This window comes from Lontra canadensis, unplaced genomic scaffold (assembly GCF_010015895.1).
Source record: "Lontra canadensis isolate GAN:19392208 unplaced genomic scaffold, GSC_riverotter_1.0 scaffold105, whole genome shotgun sequence".
Classification (NCBI taxonomy): Eukaryota; Metazoa; Chordata; class Mammalia; order Carnivora; family Mustelidae; genus Lontra; species Lontra canadensis.
Window position 1 is genome coordinate 630,104 of NW_022631099.1, and position 25,315 is coordinate 655,418.

Genomic DNA, 25,315 nt, shown 5'->3' on the forward strand with positions numbered 1-25,315 from the left:
GAAGGGGTGCCAAACTCTTGGTGGTGGTGATTCTGGGAGGCAAGGTCAGAAGTGGTGTTTGATTTTTTTTTTTTTTAACCAGTATGCATCCATTACTTTAGGTAGCTGACAAGAAACCGCCGAGAGGTGAACATAAGCAGAGTCATAGAGAGTCTCTGGAAATGATGCGAGAGGCTGCAGGCTGGAGGCTGGGGCTGCGACCTGGGGCTCTGACCCAGGCAGGTACACTCACCCTCATAACCCAGCCCGCTCCTCCTCTCCACTTCTGGTGGAAGGCAAGCTCAATAACCAATCAAAAGGGGGCAGTTTGGGCTCCCCAGATTCCTACCTCAGGTCTTGCCCGTTGTCATCAGATGAGACGTCGTCAACGTGGATCTGGTCACAATCCTACGGAGAATGTGGCAAGAGGAGAAAAAGAGGAAGTGTGAGTGTAGTCTCTGAGAGCGAGTCAGTTTCATAAGCTGAGCACTGGTGTGGGAGTCAGGAGTCCTGGATTCTAGTGTGAGCTTTGCCCCTAAAGGTTAGGTGACCTCCCATGAAGTTCCATGCCTTCTGTTGCCTTTGGGACCCTTGTAAACAAGGTTGGCTGTTGAGGGGGAGTGGCCATGCACCCAGACTGTTTTGCAAGTAAAGGGACTGCTGTTAAGATTGCACTGGGAGGACAGGCACAAAACAAGACCACCTGCCTCTGCCCTTGGGTATGTGAGGACCTATGGGCATCCCAGCCCTGCAGTTGAAGCCTTTGCCTTAATCAAGGTATGTCCTCTGCGTGGAAGGCTCTTCTGCCTTCATCCGCACAGGGAACCTTGGATCGATCAAGCATTCACTTCCAGAGGCACCCCCTTCCCCAGCCCCCCTCTGTGTCCCGTGATCTGTGGCCAGCACTGATCGGGCACTTATCATAATGTGTAATGTACGAGGCTTGCCATTCCACAGACTCCCGTGCCCTGCTGCTCTCCACCACTCACACCCGGCTCAGTTCTCTTTGGGGAAACACCTTAGTACAGGTGAGTTAAGACCGAGGGGAGGAGAAGACGGAGGTGGGCACGTGACCCAGGCCCAACCAATCAGAGGGACCCAGGAGCCTTCTAGCCTCAGTGGTGATGTGAAAGGGGAACATGTGGTCTAAACTAGACCAGTGAGGGCCGGCCCGGGACTCTGGCTGAGACCTTGGGGGAGGGGGTCTCTCCTTTACCGCAGCTGCCAGGTGGTAGGATTCAGCCTGGAGAAAAGCGGATCTGAGAGCTGGAGAGGGATGAGGCCCTGATCACAGTATTTGATCCCCAGGATCCAGCCCCAGGTGAAACCAGAAACCAGACCACCCTGACCGTGGTAACCTGAGTAATTAATACCCCCCCCACCTCCCAAATGTCCATGCCCCAATTCCAGGCTCCTTATATGGCGAAAGGGATTAAGTTAAAGGTCCTGAGATGGGGACATTATTCTGGATTATCCAGGTGGGCCCTAAGTGTAATTACCAGGGGTCCTGTGAGTAAGAAGCAGAGGGGTATTTGACGACGGAGAGAATAGGATTGGGATGCCATTGGGACGGCACAAGCCCGGAAATACAGGTACCCACTAGACACCAAAAAAGGCCCAGACTCCTCCCCTCAGAGCCTCCAGAGGAAACCAGCCTTGCCAGCGTCTTCAGCCCAGCGAGACTGCTTCTGGACAGCCGGCTTCCAGAGCGATAAGGGAACACTCAGCTTAAACCACTGAGTGTGTGGTGATCGGTTACAGCCACCACAGGACACGACTCCCTGGGCTCTTCGGTTTGAGCTAGTGGAGTTGGATTTCTGTCACTTTGCACCCAGGTGACATAACCGCTTCCATGAAGCTACACGCAACATCCAGCCACAGGGGTCACCTCTGCCCCCGCCGGAAGTCCATCCAGGTGGCAGGAGGACCAGGAGAAAACCGCGAGCGTGCTGTGCCTGCTCCGGCTCCTGGTGAAGCCCAGGCTCCGGAATCTGACCACCTCCCGGCTGTGTGACCTCAAGCCAGAGGCATAACCACCCTGTGCCTCCAAGGTGGCCTTGGGAAATGCGAGACAGAGGAAGCTCCATCACCGGCTTGGCCTGAGGAGAAGGGAGGTGCTGGGCTGAATGCACCTAGAGCCGGGGCTGGAACGCGGCAGGTGTGGCATGAATGGTCGTTTCTATTACTGTGTTAAGATTAAGGAATGTCCACATTTTGGTTGCAAGGTAATTTCAGGAGGCAGGTGTCTCCTGGAAAACACTACAAGGGAGAGGGAAGCACATGGAACTCTGAGGTTGACCTCTAAGAAAAAAACTGGTGGGGACATCTCTGGCTGGTTGATGGGAGGGTAGAATCTGGGGAAAAAATGGTGTTGTCAACGTTTTGAGCACATCTCTTTTTACTTAAGGAAGAGGCTTGAATTTATCTTGGAGAATAGGAGATCTGCAGGGGATGGGAATGATGAGAACCCCTCCCCTCATTAATTTTTAATTAATATAGGGGTAACCATGTTGTTATGGAGATGTGGGGGTGGGGACAGTGGCATTTGGGGCGGCCTGGGCTACTCTGTGGGGATCAAGGCTGGAGCCTGGGAGAAAGGGGTGGTATGGCCACTGTTCTCTCTCTGGTCCCCTGAATGGGCTTTGGATTGCAAAGGGGTTTGCTGGAAGGTGAGCTTTGCTTCCAGAGTCCCTCGCACACGCTGGCCCACAGTCCTGTGGCAAAGTATGATCTCAAGTCCTGAAACCTGGGACCTCTCACATCCCGTGGGCCTGGGACAACGCCAGGGCCTGGGTAGCAGCGTGGTCTGACAGGCCTGGATGGAAAGGGCCATGGGGAAGTTCCATCATGCGGGCAGGTGGGTGTAGGGGCAGAGGGCAAAGAACATGGCAGATGTTAAGTGGCGAACCCAACTGAGAAGCTCTTTGGGGAGCACTGGGAAAAAAACTGGGGCTACGGAGTGACCGCTCTTGAGCTAGCTTACACCCAAACCTCTACTGTTCCTCATTCTGCATTTCCTTTCTTCCCAAGGGCCTGGAATTCTCATCAATATTTGGTGGTCTCAGGTCTACCCAAGACCTTTCCTAAAATAGCAGAACACAACGGTACACCCCAGCTTGAAAGGTTCTACAGTCACGCTAAGACAGGAGTGATTAGCCACATGTGGCTATTGATAATTATTTTTAAATAAACTTAAATTCAACAGCATACAAAATTTAGTTCCTTAGGCCTATTTCAAGTGCTCAGTAGCTACATGTGGCCACTGGCTACGGTACCAGACAGTGCATGTATGCCCATCATCACAGAAAATTCTAGTGGACAGTGCTGCTGTCGAAGGGTAAAGGAACCAGGCAGACGATTCTTCTGTGCTGATAAGCTCACTTAGGGAAGAGCTTGCGAGCTGGCCTGGAGACCGGGCTCACTCAGCCCACGCTATGCTTGAAACTTTTTTTTTGGAACAATAGCCAATATGTAAACCCGGGAGACCTCTCTTTCTCTCCTCGCCTTCTCTCCCCCTTCTCCCTTCTTGTTCTCACTCTCTTCCTCTGTCTTTCCAGATTTTCGGCTACTCAGACTTTACAGGCTCTGGCAGTGTGGCGCTTGCATTCATCCGTCCCAGGCCCTTTCCAGGGCTCTGCAGGCTTGTCTGGGTTTTCTGCCCTTCACGTTACCTGGCCCCAGTGGGCGTGCTAGTTGGAGACCTCTGAGCTGCAGAAATCTTACCTAGATGGAAGGGTCCTCGACCAGAAAGCCTAATATGTTCACGAAAATGGTCTTTAAAAGCCAACGCTGACTTTGAAGACCCAGGCACAGAGAAAACAAAATTAGTAGCAGACTTCTACCCCCTGTCCATGGCTTTGCCTGAAATTGGAAAAACACCTCTTCTGCTCTCTAGTCCTTGCCTCAAGCTCGAAAGCTGCTCCGGGGGTCACACGGGCTCAGGCCCCTGGGCAGGGTTCCCTGTGCTTTCCCTGATGTCAGGGGAAAGGCATGTGGGAGGCTCTGGTTTTCTCATTTGCAAGGGGATTGTTGGGGGTGCTAAAGTGTGACAACAGTAGCGATCACATTTCGGGCTTCATAAAATACCATGGCGCTCAGCTAGACGCTACCTCATACTCCACCAGCTGACCTGGATCCTGTTACCCGCTGGGCCTGGGCTGGCAGTGAGGGGAGTGCGACAGTGCTGAGGAGGGGAGCTCTGGGGGAGGAAGATCCTACACCCCCCAATTCTCCTGCGTGGGGCGCCAGGCTTTGGAGGTGGGATGCTGGCTTTTCATAGCCTAGGGTGTTTCTTGCCTCTTCGGGGTCAAGTGTCGCCATCCTGCGGGGTCTAAGCAGGATCCGCTCATAAAGACAGAGGAAGGGTTCTCATGCCCTGACCTGGGTGAGATGCCTGGGCCTCCATGCAATCCCCACCACAGGGAATTCACACTTTCTGATCCAGAGAAACACCCACACATTGGCTTGTGCAAGAATGTCCATCATCCCACTGAAAAGCAGGAAAACGCCTCAAGTTCCCTCAACTGGATCATCGCTAAATAAACTGTGGTACATCCATTCAGTGGACTCCTGCCTGGCGGGTCAGAAGAGTCAGGGAGACTTTTGTTATACACGAAGTATTCCCAAGACATCCCACTGTGTGGGGAAAAAAGAGCAGCCTGGAGAACAATACAGCCAGGTTCACACTGTACATATGCTGTTGACCTAGGAGCAACATGGGGGTTTGGAGGGCTGACCCCCACGCAGTCAAAAATCTGTGTATGACTTCTGACTACCCCCAAACTTAACTGCTAAGAGCTTTTGTTGATTGGAAGCCTTACTGGTAATATAAACAGTCAGTTGCCACAGATTTTATATATTATATGTATTATATACTGTATTCTTAAAATAAAGTGAGCTATACAAAAGAAACTATTAAGAAAATCATAAGGAAAATACTTGTTACTTTTAACAAATACAGGACTGTGCTGTATTTATTTAAAAATCTGCATATCTGGGGCACCCGGGTGGCTCCGTGGGTTAAGCCTCTGCCTTCGGCTCAGGTCGTGATCTCCGGGTCCTGGGATTGAGCCCCACATTGGGCTCTCTGCTCAGCGGGGAGCCTGCTTCCCCCCCTCTCTCTGCCTGCTGCTCTGCCTACTTGTGATCTCTGTCAAATAAATAAATAAAATATTTAAAAAAATTAAAAAAAAAATCTGCATATCTTTAGATCTATGCAATTCAGTCTCATGTTGGGGTGCCTGGGCAGCTCAGTCGGAAATCAGTTGAGCATCTGACTCTTGGTTTCAGCTCAGGTCATGATCTCGGGGTCATGAGACTGAGCTCCATGTTGGGCGCTGTGCTTAGCATGGAGTCTGCTTGTCCCGCTCCCTGTGCTCCTTCCCCTGCTCCAATAAAAAAATTAAAACAAACAAACAAACAAACAAACATGTTGTTTAAGCATCAACTGTATTTATAAAAACCAATTAAAAACAAAGTAAAATATTTTATATTTTACCTATACATAAATGGAAAAAGAAAGATCTGGAAGCTTACGCATCTGCTTGGAAGTAGCAGTTCTATCTGGGAAGGCACTGGGATTGGGTTAGTGGTCAAAGGAGGCTTTAAGTTCATCAAAATGTTTACTCCCTCCTTCTCTCCCTCCTCCGCTCTCTCTTTTTCTATAAGGATAATGTACATATGCATTGCCTTTGAAAATAGGAAATGTTTCATGGGAAGGAGACAGACAGGATCTAACACAGGAGCAGGAGGAGGGATCAAGGGAGAGGGAAAGGCAGATTGCTCTGCTGAGCAGAGGGAATGATGGGCTGCTTGGTCCCAGGACCCTGGAATTATGACCTAAGCCGGAGGCATATGCTTAACCGACCAAGCCACCCAGGCACCCAGCACTTTGCCTATATTAAGGGGGATGCTGTTGACATGCCATCTCACAGAGGAGAAAACGAAGTGGAGAGAAGTGCAGAAACTTGCCGTTGTGGGCTGAGTTGTGATTGTGAAACCCCAGCCCCCAGGACCTGCAAACAGACCTTATTTGGAAATAAGCTCTTTGTAGATGATCGGGTAAAGGTGAGATCATGAGGGTGGTGGCTCTAATCCTTACAAAAAGGGGAAATGTCGACACAGAGACAGACACAGGCAGGGAGAATGCCAGCTGAACATGAGGACAGACAGGCATGGCACAGACTCTCCCTCACCGGCGTCAGAGGGAACCAACCCTGCCTGCACCTTGATCTCAGACTTCTGGTCTCAAGAACCGTGACACAGGGTTCCTGTCATTCTGGCCACCCAGTGTGTGTACTTTGTTCTGGGAGCCCCAGCAAACGAATACAGTGCCCCAGGCTACACAGTGAGGGAGAGGAGGAGCCCAGATCCACAAAAACCATTTGTAAAAACACTTCTTGTGGCCCCAGAACCACATCACACAATGCATGGGTCAGAAGCAGGGAGGTTTCAAGGATGAAAAGTGGCTCTTGCCGTCCAGGTACTTAACATATCACTGGGAAAGAGGAGGTACACGTACATGAGAGGCTGCATTGCTCATTCAACACGCAGACCTACTGATCACCTACTATGTGCCCAAAACTAGGTTGGATCCTGCTTGTGTCCTGGAACAGGCCCTGACTCCTTGCTTCCCCTCACATTCCTTCACGAACCCATCAGCAAATCCTGGGGGCTCTCCCATCAATGTATATCCACCATAGGTCAATATATATTCACGATAAGTCAATGTATAGTTGGTATATGTCCACGATCTGACCATTCGCACCTCCTCCACTGCTCCCACCACGCTCCAAGCCCTCCTTATCTCCCACTGAGATCAGTGCTCAGCAAACTACAGCCTCCCTGTGCAAATAAAGCTTTATTTTTTTTTTTAAAGATTTATTTATTTGACAGACAGAGATCACAAGCAGGCAGAGAGGCAGGCGGAGATAGAGGAGGAAGCAGGCTCCCCACGGAGCAGAGAGCCCGATGCGGGGCTCAATCCCAGGACCCTGGAATCATGACCTAAGCTGAAGGCAGAGGCTTTAACCCACGGAGCAACCCAGGCATCCCCACATAAAGCTTTATTGCAGCACCATCAAGCTCATTCATTTACTACTGTCCATGGCTACTCCTGTCCTACAACAAGATAACTGAGTAGTCAAGACAGAGAGTGTGACCGGCAAAGCCTGAACTAGCTACTACCTGACTCTTTACAGAAGAAGTTTAGGGACCTCCGAGTCAGACTCTTGGGTCATTTCCTCACTATCCCTGCTTCTCCCCCTTCTATGCTCCATCCTGCCAGGCCAGTCCACATCTTGCAGCCAGAAGGGTCCTGTTCACTCCTAAGTCAGGTCCCATCCTTTTCTACTCAAAAGCCCACAATGGCTCCCACCTCCCTTGGAATAAAAGCCCGGTCCTCACGAAGGAGGGCCCTGCGTGCTGCACCCCGCCTCCACCTTCCACCATCTCTCACTGCACTTGCAGACACGGCAGCCTCCTGCTGTTCCTTCAACAACTGGTACATGCCCGCTACAGGGCCTTTGCACCTGCTGTCCCTTCTATTTCAAATGCTTTTCTTTCCCTTTCCATTTGCTAAAAGCCTGAAAAGAGGCTCTGTTGATATAATCTCCTTTGTAAAAACGGCCCCACCTCCACCTTGTATCAGGACAAATAACTTGTCTTTTGTTTTCCCACTTTGCGGGGCCTCTAGGACTACCTAGGTCTGATATAGTGGCCAATCTCTACTCTTATCTGGGAATTTTGAAAAACTCTAAAGATAGCATCCATCAGAGAATATAGCAGTTAGGAGCATAGACTCTGGACCCCAGGTTCAAGTTCTGGCCCTGCCACTCAGGAAGTGAATGACCTTGGACAAGGTATTGAATCTTTTTGACCCTCAGCTTCCTATCTATAACTGGGCTATGGAACACTACTTACCACACTGGGTTACTGCAAGGATTAAATGAGTCAGTAGAGCTAAGGCACTCTGAAAAGGAGAGAAAATGAAAATTCTTGCTATTATCACTAATTTGAATCCTATAGGCCTGAACTCTGTGCCTGGTACAGTAATGGTCAAAATGGAACAGAGTTCACCATCAAGAGAGGCTCATGGACGGCCAACCCTGCAGATAAGGCAATTTAGAAGCAGAGCAGAAAAATGCATTCCTCAGTCAAACCCCACCAACATGTCAGGACGCCGTGCACTCATGCGTCTCAGGGAGCCGGGGCAGGAGAGAACTGGTAGCGATGTTCAGGTTCGCATCTCCTGGATGTTGCAATTGCGGTGTTCAAACGCCCCTCCCTGGGCTTCAGTCCCAGCCCTGCCGTATTCTAAGTACATGACCCTGGGTGGCTTACTTAACATCAAACTTTTAGTTTTAGAATGACTTTAGATTACAGAAAATTTGCGAATATAGTACAGAGCGTTCCCATATATCCTAAGCTCAGTTTCCCTTATTGTTAACATTATATATATATATATATTTATATATATAACATCTTACATATATATGCATTTTAAAGATTTTACTTATTTATGAAAGAGAGGGGAGGAGCAGTAGAGTGGGGAGAGGGACAGACTCCATGCTGAGCACAGAGTCAGACATGGGACTCGATCTCAGGACCCCGAGATCATGACCTAAGCTGAAACCAAGAGTCAGACGCTTAACTGACTGAGCCACCCAGGCGGCCTAACATCTTATATTTGGATGGTGCACCTGTCACGACTAATAAATTACTATATCCTTATTAACGAATGTCAATTTCTTTTTTTTTTTTTTTTAACCACAAGTTGGTTGGCAATTTAGTTTTTCTTCTCAACATTCTTTTCTGCAGCTTCCCTGGCCCTTTTTGCCCGGAAGCCGAAGAGCCGGGCATTGGCACGGGTCACATGAAGACCGACAAACAGCCTGCGTTTCTTCTCCTCTGGGAGGACCCCGACTCTCTCCGCATGGACATTCCGTGTGGGCATGACCCGGCCCGTCAGCTGGGTGCCCAATCCGAGTTCTTCGGCAGAGCTAGTCATGTGGACATGTTCGGACTTCCTGGAGCCACTGAGATCCCAATGGTCTGTGCCACCTTCTCGGGGATGCCAGGCACCAGTAACCCTTCCAAGCAAAAGCCCCTGCCAGCTGGACTTTGGTGCAATGCCTCACCGGGGGGCAGCCCGCGATGGGCCAGATGGGTTCCAATGCAGGGCACGGTCAAAGCAGTGTGCCTTGGCTCGCTGGGCCCTGCCTCTGTGGCTCTGCCATGTCCGCTGCTGGAACCACATCGCCACCTGCCACTGTCAGTCCTTGTGGAAACAGGGCTTCAGGATCGTGCCATTCTGGCTGGGCGCATGGCTGCCACCTCTGGGCCTCCTCCGAAGTAGGCCGGCCCAACTAATGTCATTGTTTATTCAGAAATCTTTAGTTTTCTCCCTCATGTCCTTTTTCTCTTCCAGAATCCCCCCCCCAGGGCATCACACCACATTCTGTCCTCTTCTCTCTTTAGGTTCCTCCGGGCTGTGACAGTTTCTCTGACTTTCCTTGGAGTTGCTAACACTTTCAAGGGGTACCAGCCAGCTGTTTCGCAGAATGGCTCCCAACAGGGATTTGCCCGTTGTTTGTCTCCTGGGTAGACGGGGTTATGGGTTTTGGTGAGCAGGACTGCAGAAGCAAGTGCCATTCCCACTGCATCATGTTAAAGGTGCATCCTATCAACATGACTTCCCCTGCTCATGGTGACCTTGACCCCCTGGCTCAGGTGGTCTCCATCAGGTTCATCCACTGTAAGGGGACTCTCCTCTCCTTTCCATACTGCTCTCTCTGAAAGGAAGTCACCATGCAAAGCGCACAGCTGGGATGGAGAATCTAAATCAGTGATTCAGGGGGCTCAGTCGGTTAAGCATCTGACTCTTGGTTTTGGCTCAGGTCGTGAGCTCAGGGTCATGAGATCGAGCCTCGCTTCTGGCTCTGTGCTCACTGGGGAATCTGCTTGAGATTTTCTCTCTCCCTCTGCCCCTCCCCCATCCACGTGTACTCTCTCTCAAATAAATAAAATCTTTTAAAAAATAAATGATTCAGAATTTTCTGCATGGGAGAGTCTCCTATTCCCCTCCACTTACTTATTATTTTAATCGTTATCTGTATCATTGTGGACTCACTCAGAGTCCAATAGTGTGTTCCTTGTTTTTGTAGCCCAAGTGCTCCAGCTTTGGCTACTCAGAACTCCTCCAGGGAGCTCCTGGGTCGCTCTGACATCCTCCGTCCCTGTGCGGTTTTTGGAGCACTTCCTTACTTTCTGACACCTGAAGATGCCCCACATGGATTATGTGTATTTCTTGGCCCAGCCCTAGAATTAGCCACTTCTCCACGGAGCCCTGGTTCCTCTTCCTGGAAAATGGTCACAGAACCCAAGATCTGGGTGCCCGGGGTGCCCATCGCCACCAGAGTGTCAGCGTTTCAGGGCTCTCTTGGGTGACAAAGTCTCCAGTTTCTTTTTTTAAAAAATTATGAAACATGGTTAGTGTATCCATTTGTAGGTGTGTCACAAAGCATGTGGCAGCCTGAGAAATAGTACCAGTTACAACCCAGATCCCTCTTTCACCAGGCGTCCAAAATCAAAGCCCAGAGAGGGCCTAAGAGGAACTCATGTGAAGAGTCACGCGGCGCAGGCGAGAGTGTCTGCGGGACCGCAGGGGTGTCCCGCCTTTCACTGGCAATGATGGTGATCTGTCCGTTTGTCCTGTGCTCGAGGTCCAGATTTAGTTTCTGGGGGAGGCTCCTCTCATAAAATGGGGGCGGGGGGAGAGCATCTCATCTTTTTCTTTGCTTTGTAATTTGTGCTAAATGGGATTTAACCTTTCCTTGAATGTTTGGTGGAATTCCTGTTTACCACCAGCTCAACCTGGTGCCTTTTTGAGACTACGTCCTTAACTGCCATTTTAGTCTCTCACCATCATTGGTTTATTTATTTTTAAATTTCCCCTTGGGTTAATTCTGGTAATTTAGGTCTTCCTGCCAAGTGTCAACCTCATTTAGGTTTCAAGTTCATTGGCATAATACTGTACAGTATTCTCCTAATTTAAAAAAATGCATCTCGGGGTGCCTGGGTGGCTCAGTGGGTTAAAGCCTCTGCCTTCGGCTCAGGTCGTGATCCCAAGGGTCCTGGGATCGAGCCCCGCATCGGGCTCTCTGCTCAGCGGGGAGCCTGCTTCCTCCTCTCTCTACCTGCCTCTCTGCCTACTTGTGATCTCTGTCTGTCAAATGAATAAATAAAATCTTTAAAAAAATAAACTGTGCTGGAGTCAGCTTGGCCTGGGCTTCCACCTGCCTGCTGCTCGTACAGTGGGATCTCTCTGGGCCTCAGGTTCCTCATCCATCAGAGCCGAAGAACCGTCCCTCGCAGGCTGCGGTGGGATGTGAGTGAGGAAATGCACGTGCGCTGCCCAGACGGGAGCTCAATAATGTCTGCGCCGGGCAAGTTAGCATCGTGGTGCCTCAGTTTTCCCATCTCAGAAATGGGGGTACGCCCCAGTATTTAGCGTCTGCGGCGGCGAAAGGCCTGAGTGAATGAGTGCAGGCGGGCCCCGTGGACAGTCTGAGGTACGTGTCAGCTGGGGCTGTGACCGTGTTTATCATTCCTGGCTGTGTCCTGCGCTCAGCTCATGCCGTGGCCGGCGTCCTTCTTTCTAGAAATGCATTCAGATCCTCTATGGCTCTGTCCACCTTCTGGATGGGGCTTGAGGGCGCCGTCAAGGTTCCTCAGGCTTCTGTTGTTATCTGTGGGGCTTCTGTTTTGTGTATACAATGGGAAGGTGGTGTGTTAACTCCTGGGGGAGCTTTTGTCTTTGTCTTGTACATTTACGTCAGGAGTTTCTTCTCCTCTTGCTGTCGGACCTTGCTTGTCTTTCTCCAGACGTCGTCCTGGCTACACCAACCCTCTCTGCTCTCTCTTTCCCCATGAACCCATCGTCTACAGCACCATATTGAGTCTGGGGAACCTTCTTTCCCCAGCCAGATGGCGGTCACTCCCCGTGGGAGAGGCAGCAGAGCACGGCGGGTGAGCCCTCAGGCTCCGGAGCCAGGCTGCCTGGGTCTGAATACCGCCACCGCCAACTGTGTGACTCTGGTTCACGTAACCTCTCCGTGCCTCAGTTTCTTCATTTGTAAAATGGGTGTTTTGGACTGAATGTGTGTGTTCCCGCCACAATCCATAAGGTGAAGCCCTGAATCCCAGTATTTGGAGCGGCGGCCTCTAAGAAAGTAAACGTTAAGGTTAAATGAGGCCAGAAGGGTGGGGCCCTGATCTGACAGGATTAGTGCCCTTCAAGGAAGGGATGTCGGAGAGCCCCTTTTCTCAGTCTCTGCACACACACTGAGGAGAGGCCACGAGAACGCGGGGAGTAGGTGGCCTTCTACAAGCCGGGAGGAGAGTCCTTGCCAGAAACCTCGGTTGGAGGTCTCTAGCCTCCAGAACTGTGAGAAAATTCCTTCCCATCGCTTAGACCACTCAGTCTGCCGTGTTCTGTTGTGGTAGCCCGAGCAGACTAAGACAACGTGTAACAACGAGGATTACACAAGTTATATGCCCCACATCGGGCTCCCTGCTCAGCAGAGAGCCTGCTTCTCCCTCTCCTCCCTGCCCCTGCTCTCTCTCCCTATCTCTAGCTCTCCAATAAATATATAAATTCTTTAAAACAGGAGTTAAAATGAAATACAATAGAAATTCCGGGTCTCGGTTGCACTAGACATAATTCAAGGGCTTCCTAGCCCCACGTCGCCAGTGGCCACTGTATTGGACAGAACATTTACAGCACTGTAGAAAATCTACCAGACGGGACTGCTCTAGACCATTGGTTTCCAAATGGTTTTGACCATGACTTTCAGTAAGAAATACATTTGCTATCACACAAAGATTTTAATTACCAAAACAGAATTTCTACAACTGGAACAATTTTCCATCAATATTCACCACTACTGTTTGTGACGTACCCAATCATACTCTAGTTTACGCTTTTCTCCAGCTGAAGAAAGGATGCCAGTCTTCACCCTTTAAATGGTCATGGTTTGCTTTTTCCAAAACGCTAGCGCTCCTTGCGTGGTAGGAAGCGGAAGTGTGGGAATGGGAGAATGACCGATTTTGAAGGCTTTTCCTCATTTCAGTCCCACAGGGACCTGCAGAAGAAGTGGTGACTCGGCCAAATTCAGTACCTTGTTCAAGGTCTTAGAGCTAAGAAGGAGTGGGATGGGGATTTGAACCTGGGTCCTTCTGATCCCGGGCTGGCATCCCCATTCTCTTCCCAGTGCGAGGCCTCTCTGGGGAGTGGTAGCCTCCATGGCCGTGGTTCCAGGCTCTGGTCCTTCCTGCGGAACCATTTTGCAGTTTAATCTATGGAAGCCCCTTTCGTTTACTTCTCATTTTATCTTGAAATCTATTCTCCTTTTCAGACGTTTAAAACCCTCATTTCAGGGTTCCCTGGGTGGCTCAGTCCATTAAGCATTTGACTCTTGATTTTGGCTCAGGTCATGATCTCAGGGGCATGGGATCGAGTCCCAAGTTGGGCTCCATGCTGGGCGTGGAGTCTGCTTCAGATTCTCTTTCTCCCTCTCCCTCGGCCCCTACCCTCCACTCTAAGAAAGTAAAAATAGGGGCGCCTGGTGGCTCAGTGGGTTAAAGCCTCTGCCTTCGGCTCAGGTCATGATCCCAGGGGCATGGGATCGAGCCCCACATTGGGCTCTCTGCTCAGCAGGGAGCCTGCTTCCCCCTCTCCTTCTGCCTGCCTCTCTGCCTACTTGTGATCTCTGTCAAATGAATAAATAAAATCTTTAAAAATAAATAAATAAATAAAACGTTTACCTTATCCTAAGTAGTATCACCTATGAAATCACTGGCTTAATGGCTCAATCGTTTCCGCCCCCAGACATGAGGAGGAAAAAAACCCGTACGTTTACCAAGTTCTTTTTTCTTTTTAGTATTCAAGTAAAAGCCCGCCGCCTGAAGCCTGGGTTGGGCTGTCCACTGCGTGATCCAGGAATCTTGTGCAGCCGGCCTCAAGGCCTCAGCGCCAAGGCCTCAGCGCCATGATTCTCCAGGGGGTGCCGCCGGCCTTTTGGGTGTGACGGTTCCTGACGTGCAGAGCAGTCCACAGGGCCGGGTTATTTGGCATTCCGGGTCCTGTCTGCGGCAAGCCAGTAGTTCTTCCCTTTCCCGGGACGACTGGCACCCTCCCTCCCATTTCCAAACACATCCTCCTGGCAGGATGGCCCTGCCCTCCGGTCTAGGGAAAACACACCAACAACAAGGATAAAGACGTTGCAAACCCTGACAGCACGTGCTCTTGGAGAGGACGTGGTAACAGCGCCCACCCTCTCCCACACACTGAGCTGGCCGTGGCTCACCACAGCCTCCATTTCACGTCTTTCTCTTGCCCAAAGGGAGAGCCTTCTTGCTGGAATTTGGAAATGCTCCCAGTCACACCACTGACACAATCTCAGCCATTCAACAAGCTCTAGATTTTTAAATCTATTTTTAATCAAAGTTATAGTCTCTTGAAACAGAAAGAACGAATTTTTGTCTTGAAGATTTGCATTTTTTACGAGTGCAGGCCTTGGAGTCTAGCAAACTCTGGTTTGAATCTTGGGCTTAATACTTCCAGCTGCCGTGAGCTTAGGCAAATCCCTAACCCTCTCTAACCTTTACTTTCCTCATCTGTAAAATGGGGGGAAAGAAACATGATGGGCTGCACAGGGTTGTCACAAATTCCTGGCACCTTTGCAGGATCCTATATGCACATGATGATAATGAAAATAATTAGAATAAAATAAAACTAATAATACTGATAACCATCAGTTATGTCATGCTATTATGTTCTAGAGGCTTTATATACATTAATTCATTTAATTCTGAGTAATCTTATGAGGCAGGAATTACAATTATTCCCATTTTGCAGATGAGGACAGAGGCACAGAGAGGTTAAGTACTCACCCGAGGTCACACAGCTTTTAACTGCAGAGCTAGGTTATGAACCCAGGCCATTTGGCCCCAGAATCTTTGCCTTCAACCATTGCCTCATATTGTCTCTGGTAAAGATCCACCAGACAGGGGAGGTTTGCTGTTCGTCTTTTGACTTTTGCACCCATCGAAGACATTTCAAAATCTACTGATAGCATGCCGCCTCTGTGCTGGCATTTGGGTTGGGTAGGCACTTACTAGAAACGCTTCACACTTCCTGTAAAGTGGGCTGCCCTGGCTGCCTACATTTCCTCCTTTACCTGCCAACGAGGGAGCGCTCAGTGGCCCCTGAAGCTGAGTGGGCACAGGCAGAGTCTCAGGTGGTCCAGGAATGGGGTCTAGGAACAACCACTGAGAGGGTCCGTTCCCAGGTCTGGATCTGGACTTGCTCCTAGCGATTCCCATCTCTCCGGGTGACTTGCAAGGCTTGGCGGAGACCTTTCATGGCTCCGGGTCTCCAGGGGCAGAGGGCAAATGACGGTCAACCCTGTGGGTCTGGTTATAAACAGCCCAGTCTCTGCTGTCACTGTTGGGGACTCAGCCAGGCCAGGTAGTCCATGTGCCAGCGCAGGGCAACCTCGTACAGCGGAGGAACTGGGCCCAGGAGCAGGACTGTACACACTGCAGCTCTGATCTTACAACAGCCTACAAGGTATGTTTTCATCCTCGTTTTACAGAAGAGGCAACGGAGATCCAGAACATCGAAGTCACTTTGTGTCTAAGATCACTCAGTGGACAGCAAAACGGGGTTCACACCAAAGTCTGACTTCAACGCCTGTGCCTCCACCGCCACCTTACTCGTTGGGTGTTTTCTCTGCTTTGAAGGTTCTCTGCCAACCTTGCTTTTGCAAGCACCCCATTCATCCTGGGGTGGATCGAGGAAAGAGAGCTCTCTCTGCCACAGGAAGTTCCTGCCGTCACCCAGCCTTTGGACAGGTGGAGACCGGCTTGGGCGTAAATGCCAGGGCCTCCAAGCTGCGGACGGCACCTCTGGTGCTCGAGTCCCCCAGCACGCATGCGTGTGGGGGCGGGGAGCTCTCAGGACTCTGCTTTCTTCCTGCCACTGGCAACACACTGAACCAGCCCAGGGGGCAACCCGTGGCTCCCCGCCTTCCAGCCTACACCTCGGCGGGTGTGGGAGGTGTCTGACCCTGGGCAGAGAGTCCTGAGGGCTCTTACTCACTCCAAAATTTCTCTTTACAATGGAGCTGGGTTCTAATTCAGCTCCAAGTATACCTTCTTTCGCCTTCTCTTGGTTTTATTGGGTTTATGGGGAGATAGAAGAAGAAACCAAACTGTTGCATCTCCCAAAGCTACACGGCTTAATACTGGGGCAAATCCTAACCCTAGAGGAATGGGATGCTCCCACCACTTTCTCTAGGGGCGCACACTTGCACACACACACACACGTGTTACATTCAGTGTCAGGGGTTCATGTACTCTTCACAGAAGGTTTGTGACCCGAACCATCGCTCTTGAGCTGTAAGTTCTGCAAGCGAGAATTTGTCTCTACGTTGCTAAAGTGCCTGGCTGGTACTTCAGATACGCATTTTCATCGAAAAAGGTGAAACAAGTTAATAAACATGGATCTGTCTGCAGGAATGTTAACTTCTGCTGTGTTGTATGTTCCCCAAACATACCATTCTGTTTCTAGCCCCTTTAACATTTGCACCTGCTGTTTCCTGGCCTGGGAGTGCTCTTCTCCCACCTTTCTCTTTCCTGTACTTTCTCCCCATCCCCCCAGCATCTTTAATACCCAAGTATCTTTAATACCCAAGTATCTCCTCCTCTTTGGTGCTTCCCCTGTTCCCATCATCCCAATCAGAAGGATCACTTAATCCCTTCCTCCTTCGGGTTGCCATGGGAATGTCCAGCTGTGTTACATGTGTGTCCCTTACCAGAAGGCGGGATCTTCAGGAACAGGGGACACACCTGGCTCATTTCTGTGACTAGAGCCCCAGTACATAGAAGATGGGCAGCAGAAGTTAGTGGGAGGAATACAAGATAGAGGGACAAGATGGGGGAAAGAAAGAAGGAAGACTAGGCAGATACATGGAAGAAAGGAAAGGAAGGAGGCCAGAGAGAGGGAAGGGAGCTCGGGAATGCATGGAGAGAAAGGAGACGGAAAATGTGTGGGAAGATGAATGGACAGCTGGATGAATGAGTGTGGGGGGAGGACGGATGGATGGAAAGGCCAGGGGGCTGACAGCGACAGGCTGGAAATACAGGTGGATGGAGGGAGGGATCAAAGAATGGATAAAGGAACAAAGGATGGAAGGAAGGAAAAAGGAAGGGAGGGAGAGAAAAGGAAAGACCAGATGGATGAGGTTCTAGGGGGAGGGAGAAGTGGGGGAGAGAGAGAGAGAACAGGCAAGCCCAAGCAGAAGCAGGGCAAAGAGGGAAGACGGGGAAAATGAGGCCAGAACTTTCTTTAATGCGGAACCGCCATGCTTTGTTCACCCCAGGGCCATGTTGACCGGCATCTCCTCCCCTGCAGCTTGAGCCGGGAAGTCAAAGCCAAGAGAGCGGTGTTCCCTAGAACCTCCGCTCAGCTGGAATGGAGGCCGCAGGGCTAGGTCAAGCGTCAGCCTTGGCTGTGAGTCCTATAGCCCTCTACGAAGTGGCAGCTCGGGAGGCTCCCCACTAAAGGGCTGTCTGGGTGAGTGCAGGTCAGTGAGCCCCGAGGATGGTCTCCCCAGCTCTTGAGCCGTAAGCGCACCAGTTTCAGTTGAACCCGCAACCCAGCCAACATTTTGGATGATGCGTCCCCTGGCCCAGCTTCCAAGCTGCTCCTGCACAAAGGTGAGGTGGCCTGGAGTGGGGAGCTGGTTGGCGGAATTTATGCCCAAACCCCAGCAGCTGGAGTCCGTGACCTTGTCGTATCTCTGTGTTGCAAGCACGGCTTTTGAATCATTGTGAAATCAGAAGTTGTATTGTTCTAGCTTGTAGTAAGATAAACGACGTCTAACAATGTAAAGGAAACAGTATGCCTTGGTACTGTGGAGTCCCCCCGCCTGCCCTCACCCAGCCCCGGGACACGCGCTGCACCCCTGGTGGAAAGGGGCCTGCTTGTTGGGCACGTGCGGCGGGCCAGGCTGCGTGCGGGCAGCTTTCATCTCTCCCCCATCATCATTACAACCTGGAAGCTCGGTTGTTCTTCTACCTGTTGAGCACATGAGGGAAATGAGGCTAGAGGAGAGGGAGACCCCTGCCCCCGGCACACAGCCAGGCATGGGCGGAGCCAGGACGCCAAGGCAGATGGAACGGATTAGAAGGTGCTTGCCCTGAGCTCAGGACAGGTGTCCTGGAGAGCCTGAGATACAGCTGACCTTGGCGCCTATCCTGTCTTTAGAGTCTTCCCCCTGAGTGCTTTCACGTGTGTGAGTGCTTTTGACCCAGCCTGACTTGACGGAGCTCAGGTGCCTGCTTCTACCCTTGCCCTCTCTGGTCTGTTCACCCAGCAGCCCAACGGAGCCTCGGAATGTAAGTCAGATGGTGTTCTCCTTCTGCTTAAAACCCTCCAGCGGCTTCCTGTCACCCTGAGAAGATCAGCCGAAGCCTTAGGATGGCCCAGAGCCCCACGTGGTCTATACCCAGCTCCGACTCCACTACCATCCTCCCTGATCCTGCGCCGGCTTCCCTGTCTCCAGAACCTGCCAACTTGGACCATGTCTCAGGGCCTCTGCCCTGCTCTTTGGTCTGCAATCTCCCTGTCCAGACACCCATGTGGCCTGCTCCGTCACCTGGTTCAGGTGTCCGCTCCAATGTGCCAATGTGGCACAAGCCTTACCTGGTCGTAGCGAGTGAAATAACAGCTCCGGGACCGTCTCTGCTGGTCTCTCTTTGGGGCACTTTATCTGACATTAAATATTTGGTTGTTTGAGGTCTGCTTCCCCAGCTGGAAGGTCAGTGCTTTAAGGGCGGGGATCTTGCTGGTCTCATCTGTCCCTGAGTCCACAGCCCTTGGCGGAGGGTTTCCCTGAAACCTGAAACTGCTACTGCGACCGAGAGCGGACTCCCTTCTTTAGAGATGGCCCTGCAGGCTCCGAGCGGAGGGAGGGTCTTCTGACTTCAGGCCCAACACCTAACCATCCATGCAGGGGCTGGCCTCGCTGGCTTCGGGTGGGCCATGGCCCTCTCCCGACTCCCACAGTCTCCCTGGGGAGCACCGGGAGGCTGCCCTGTGGACGTGGACAGGGGCTCCTGCCCCAGCAAGCTAACGGTTTTAACATGGGCACCACGGTTTCAGTTCTGCTGGGGTGCCTCGGGGGCGTCTGGCACGGGGGACATTTCTGAAAAGCATTTAGGGAGTAAAAGCAAACTGGCTTCCCTGGGCAGCTCCAGCTGGGAATTCAATCCTTCACCAGGAGGTGTGGCTTCCGTTTCGGAACCAATGAGGAACAGCCTAGGGAGCTAAAGACATTGCCTTGAAACGCACAACAGTCCAGCAAAACACCTGGCCCTGAGCCTCAGGTTCAACCCACACCAATAAAGTGTCCACTGTGTGTCAGGCATTCTTACTGTGTGGGTCTTTAACTCTTACCTCTGCCCGTCACTTTGGTATCTTCCCTGGGTGTCGCAGACACCTCCAACCCCATGTGCCCTCAACAGAAGGATGGGTTTCCCCCCTGCATTCCCACATATGCCCATCTCAAAGGATGGCACTGTAACCCTTGTCAAGCCAAGCCTCCCACCGCCCCCCCAACTCTTCTATCTCCCTCATCCCCCATCCAAACCCTCAGGAGCCCTCTTGGCTTTAGCGCAACCCTGAAGCCTTGATCCAACCAACTTTCTTCTGTTGCTTGGACAACTGCAATAATTTCTTTGCTGGTCTCCCAGCCTCCACCCTTTGCCTCCTGTTGCCCATTCTCCACACAGCAGCCAGAGTAGTCCTTTTAAAACATAAATGAGCTCACACAGCTTTTCCTGTTTAATGCTCCCTGGCCCCACGCTGTCTACAGCACGTAGGATAAACTCTGATATCCACGACCCATGTCTGGCCCACACCTCCCTCTCCAGACTCTCTTATCCCAGTTGCCCCTGTGCTTTCACTCATTCACTACAGTCACTGTGGCCTTCACACACTTCCGCCTTTGCATGTGCTGGTCCCGCCTCTCTAGATCTCCACCTGGCTGGCTGCTCTTTTAAGCCTCAGCTCAAGTGTCCCCTCCTCCAGAGGCCTCTCCTGACTCCCTGAGAAATGCTGACCACCTCCTCACAGCCTACCCCTCTCTCCCATCACTCACTATCATATCTCATTGTTGTATTTTCTTCACGACCATCTCATTAAACGGACTTTCTCATTTATGGATTTGTTTGGCTGTTTATTGCTGAGGCCCCGGGAGGATTGAAGGTGACACAGCTGGAGTTCCTGCCCTCATGGAGCCAACATTTTAAGGAGGAGATCTTGAGAGACTAAATCCAGCCTGGATTTTTCAACTACAAGAGCCAATAATCACTCTTCCTTTGCTAAAGCCAATCAGGTTTCGTGATTTGCAATCAGCCGACTCTGTATTACATTACGCTCCATAAATATTTGCTGAATTCAAATGCCATGTTTGTTTTGCTCATTTGTTCTCTCCCTCCCTCCCACCTCCCTCTTTTTCCCCAAGACACGAGAGGTCACTGTAAAGCGGGCCTGCACGTTGCATCTGGCTGAAGGGACAGTCCTGGGCTTAATGCTCACAGAACATCCTACCATGCCAATGTTCTCTTTTGTCATCAATGACTTTCTACATAGATCCTCTCTTTGACTCCTCAAAAAGTTGAAAATAGAGCTACCCTATGACCCAGCAGTTGCATTACTCGGTATTTAACCCAAAGATGCAAATGTAGTGATCCAAAGGGCCACCCGCACCCCAATGTTTATATCAGCAGTGTCCACAATAGCCAAACTATGGAAAGAGCCCAGATGTCCTTCGAAGACGAATGGATAAAGAAGATGTGGTGTATATACACAATGGAATACTACTCAGCCGTCAAAAAAATGAAATCTTGCCATTTGCAATGACGTGGATGGAACTAGAAGGTATTAGGCTGAGCGAAATAAGTCAATCAGAGAAAGACAATTATCACATGATCTCACTCATGTGTGGAATTTAAGAAACAAAACACAGGATCATAGGGGAAAGGAGGGAAAAATAAGACAAGATGAAATCAGAGAGAAAGACAAACTGTAAGAGACTCTTAATTATAGGAAACAAACAGGGCTGCTGGAGGGGAGGTGGTGAGGGAAAGAAAACCTTCCTGATGATAATGTATTAGTCATGCTCTGGGCCAACCAGGCTAGATCTGAATTCAGAGCCTTCATATTTCTATTTCACAGGCTAGTCCCAGGGATTTTTGATTCCAGGAAGAAATATTCCTGCTAAGATAAACTGGACTGTTCTTTCATACACAGTATAATGTAAGTTACCTTCATTTTTCAATCTAGTAAACCAAAAACACAAATACAATTTGCAAAGCCATTTGATCCCTCCGTTAATCCTCTTATCAGCCAAAACAACAACAACAACAACACAGTCACACCAAACCCCTTCTCACCTTGTAGAAAGCTGCTTGCTCCTTCATCAGAGGTAAGTCATGCATTGTATTTCCCTCCTTGCTTTGGCTACCAGGGAGCTCAGAGAGATTAACTCTGAACTTCACTGCAGTAGTTGGCCTGAGCTAGATTTTTTGGTACAGTGCTTTACCCTTATTCATTAACTTAGCTTTCTATTCCTTTGCTTTGCTTTAATAATTCAATTTTAAATATGTTTTCCATTTGAAATCCTTCTCAAATCTTTCTGCCACAGGCTGGATATAAACAAAGGAGTTAAATTCATTTCTGATGCTATCTCCTTCCCCTTTCCTATCTCTTTTGCCACTTGCTTCGGGCACAGAGCAGACACTAAATAAGCACCAGTCCCTCTGCTTGCTCTCTCTGTAAAATGTGTTTTCAGGGGAATGTAAATTGTTTTTAAAAGCTTCCATCCTGGCCCACTGCTAATTATTACTGACCCAGGAGGATCTGTACTAATTTGCCTCAATAAACTTATTAAATAGTAAGTTTCAGGAGGAAGCGACCGCATGGCCTTAATTGGATTAGCGAGACCACCAGTGGTCATCGCAGCCAGAGTGGCGAGAAGCCCACTGGCCGCATGGGGCAGCTGTGGCGATCAGCTGGCCAAGTGTGTTTTCAATAAACTGTCGCTGGCCATAGCGTTGTGCCTTCTTGGGGGTTGTCAGCAAAAGTTTCTAGCCTCCAAAGGAAAAAGGAAAAACAGAAAAGAGAGAAGGCAGCATCTCTTCCCCTGAACCCGCCGCAGGTCTTTAAGCATGGGGACTAGGACGTGGGACGGGGCGGGGGGTGCCAAACCTCCAGGTCGTTGAAGAACAGATGCGTATCTGCAAGGTTGAAGATCATTTCTTCCATCATCAGGCCGATGCGCACCGACGTCGTGGTGTCCTGGTAGAAAGAAAGGACAGAGTCACCTGCTGGCTGCGCCTCTCTCTCCCATCCCCCCTGCTGACAGGCAGGGTCATTCCTGATGGGCTCCCACGTGGTCTCAGCTGTGTCTCCATGTGGAGTCAGGGTGATAATGCTTGATGGCTTCCAAGATTTCCCTTCTAGGCGCCCCTAGTTTCTACTAGCCCTCTCCCCCAATGCCCCCGCAACTGCGACTGTGCTCAGCATTGCCAGATCCAGGAATGGCAGCAAGAAAGGAGGGCCCCTCCCAGCCTTTCCCCTTCCAGGGAGGCCTGGAAGACTGCAGGGAAGCAGCGCAGACTGTCTAAAACCCACCGTGAGAGCCGATATGTATGCTGGTTGTCTCTTTACTACGGTCTCTCTGTGGATGCCGTCATACTCCTCCCGATATGTGCACTATCACGGTGACCTCACAAGAGGATTAATTATAAAAACAAGCGCACAAACAAAACCCCATGATGGCCCATCCTTACCCCGGAAATCTAGGCCGCCATTAAAAAGCAAAGTCATGTGGGAGTTCCTGAGGTGAAACTATCACCAAGATATGAAGTAACAACTGTGCAGTGAAAGGGTCCCTTCTCTCTCCCTCTCCCCTATACACAGGCTGTGGTAGACTGTGGGACTCTTCACCCATATTTGGGGTCTCTTCCTGGAGAGCTTCTGCCTGTAGGAGGATGACCCACACCGGGGGTTGGCACACTACACCCATGGGTCCAATCTGGCCTGCTGCTTGTTCGCGTATGGCTCATGAGCTAGGAATGAATTTCCACATTAAAAAAAATTTTTTTTGAGAGATAGAGAGTGCATGTGTGTGCAAGTGGGGGGAGGGGAAGAGGGAGAAAGAATCTTTGGCAGGCTCCACACCCAGCATGGAGCCCGATGCAGGGCTTGACCCCATGACCCTGAGGTCATGACCTGAGCCGAAATCAAGAGTTGGACACTCAACCAACCGAGCTACCCAGGTGCCCCTGACTTTTTCCATTCTTCAACAGCGTGTTGTCTATGGCAAGTTTGGCACTTTGAAGGCAGAGGAGAGCAGGAGCCACAGAGACCAGGTGTCCTGCAAAGCCTAAAATATTTACTATCTGGCCCTTTGCAGGAAAAGTCTGGTGACCCCTGAAATATGCCCTCCCTGTTTGACTCAGATGCGACTGTGTGACTTGCATGGGTAATGATATGTGAGCAGAAGTTGTGTTTCATTTCTGGTCCGAAGCTTTAAAAGCAAGTGCATGGTACTGGGTATTTACCCCAAAGATTCAGATGTGGTGAAAAGAAGGGCCATCTGTACCCCAATGTTCACAGCAGCAATGGCCACAATTGCCAAGCTGTGGAAAGAGCCAAGATGCCTTTCAACAGATGAATGGATAAAGAAGATATGGTCCATAGATACAATGGAATATTACGCCTCCATCAGAAAGGATGAATTCCCAACTTTTTTATCAACATGGACAGGACTGGAGGAGATTATGCTGAGTGAAATAAGTCAGGCAGAGAGAGTCAATGATCATATGGCTTCACTTACTTGTGGAGCATAAGGAATAACACGGATGACATTAGGAGAAGGAAAGGAAAAGTGAATTGTGGGAAATCGGAGGGGGAGAAGAACCATGAGACACTGCTGACTCTGAGAATCAAACAGCATTCTGGAGGGGAGGGTGGTGGGGGGTTGGTGAGCCTGGTGGTGGGTATTAAGAAGGGCATGTACTGGATGGAGCACTGGGCATGGTGCATAAACAATGAAACTTGGAACCCTGGAAAAATAAAACAACAAAAAATAAAAACAATAAAAGTCAGTGCATGGTTGGTCATGCTCTCTCCTCCCACTTCACAAGACTAAATGTTCCAGAGACAAGATGATGTGGGTCAGAGCTGCAACAAACCAGAACGGGCATATACCGTAAAAGAGAAGTGGATGACATCTTGGAGATGCTTGTTACAGCAGCATAACCTCACCTATCCTAACTGATACACGTGAAAAATACTTGGCACGATGGCTCTCAGTTCTGGCTGCACACTGCAATGATTGGGAGAAGGTAAAAATCCTGATGCTCAGGCCCTCTCCTGGGCCAATAAAATCAGAATTTCTGAGGATGGAGTCCAGGCATCAGACATTTGGAAATCTCTCCACCCTCCTAATTTCAATGTGTGGCCAAGGTAAGAACCACTGGTCTAAAAGGATATAAACACTTGGTAATATTCCAGGTTAATATCTATTAAGTGCTTTCTCTGTGCCACTGTACAAATTAACTCATTTAAGCCCCACAAAGACTTATGAGTTGAGCGTTATTATTTTCCCATTTTACAGATGAGAAAACAGGCCCAAAACGATTAGGTAACTTGCTCAAGGCCCCGCAGCAAGTGAGTGCTGGGATGTGAACCCAGGTCATGGGGCCCCAGAGCAGCCCTGCTTGTGCAGAGGCCTTGGAGAGGCTGTGGTGGCAGGAGGCGTGAAGGGGACCTTAGTACACGTCTTTTCCTGCTTGAATTTTTCACCAGGAGGCTGTCTCACTTCTAATATAAAAATAAATAATTAACGACATAAACCCTTCTTGACCCTGAAAAAAAAAGGGGGAAAAATGCAGCTGGTGATCTCAGCTCACACACACAACTGTGGAGAATCAAGCCCAGGAACACAGAAATTCGGTGAAACACCTCATTAGGGCCCCAGAAGCCAAAGCTTAGCATTCCGGGTCCTGGCTGGAAGGCGGCAGGGTACTCAGTGAGAAATGAAGAAAAAATGAGGAAAGCAAACGTTTTGGGTCAAGCAGGGAATTGGTGTGTGACCCGGGAAATGGTTTTGGAGGGGGATGTTTCCACACATGACTCAACCCCGAACCATTTCACCCCTGCGCGATTGTATGTTCTGAAGCCGCGCACCCAACCACGGGT

At 50.2% G+C, this 25,315-nt stretch overlaps 1 protein-coding gene and 1 pseudogene across 4 annotated transcripts in view; both read right to left on the reverse strand.

Annotated features, from left to right (window-relative positions):
- Positions 1 to 25,315, reverse strand: part of EYA2 (EYA transcriptional coactivator and phosphatase 2) — a 269,733-nt gene that overhangs the window by 28,119 nt on the left and 216,299 nt on the right. For all 4 annotated transcript variants that reach the window (XM_032838579.1, XM_032838580.1, XM_032838582.1 and 1 more), the window contains exons 10-11: positions 22,316 to 22,405; positions 329 to 387 (exon numbers count right to left, since the gene is read on the reverse strand). In XM_032838579.1, coding sequence (XP_032694470.1) covers positions 329 to 387; positions 22,316 to 22,405 — 149 coding nt within the window. The remainder of the gene's footprint in view (positions 1 to 328; positions 388 to 22,315; positions 22,406 to 25,315) is intronic.
- Positions 8,765 to 19,556, reverse strand: LOC116855643 (annotated as a pseudogene).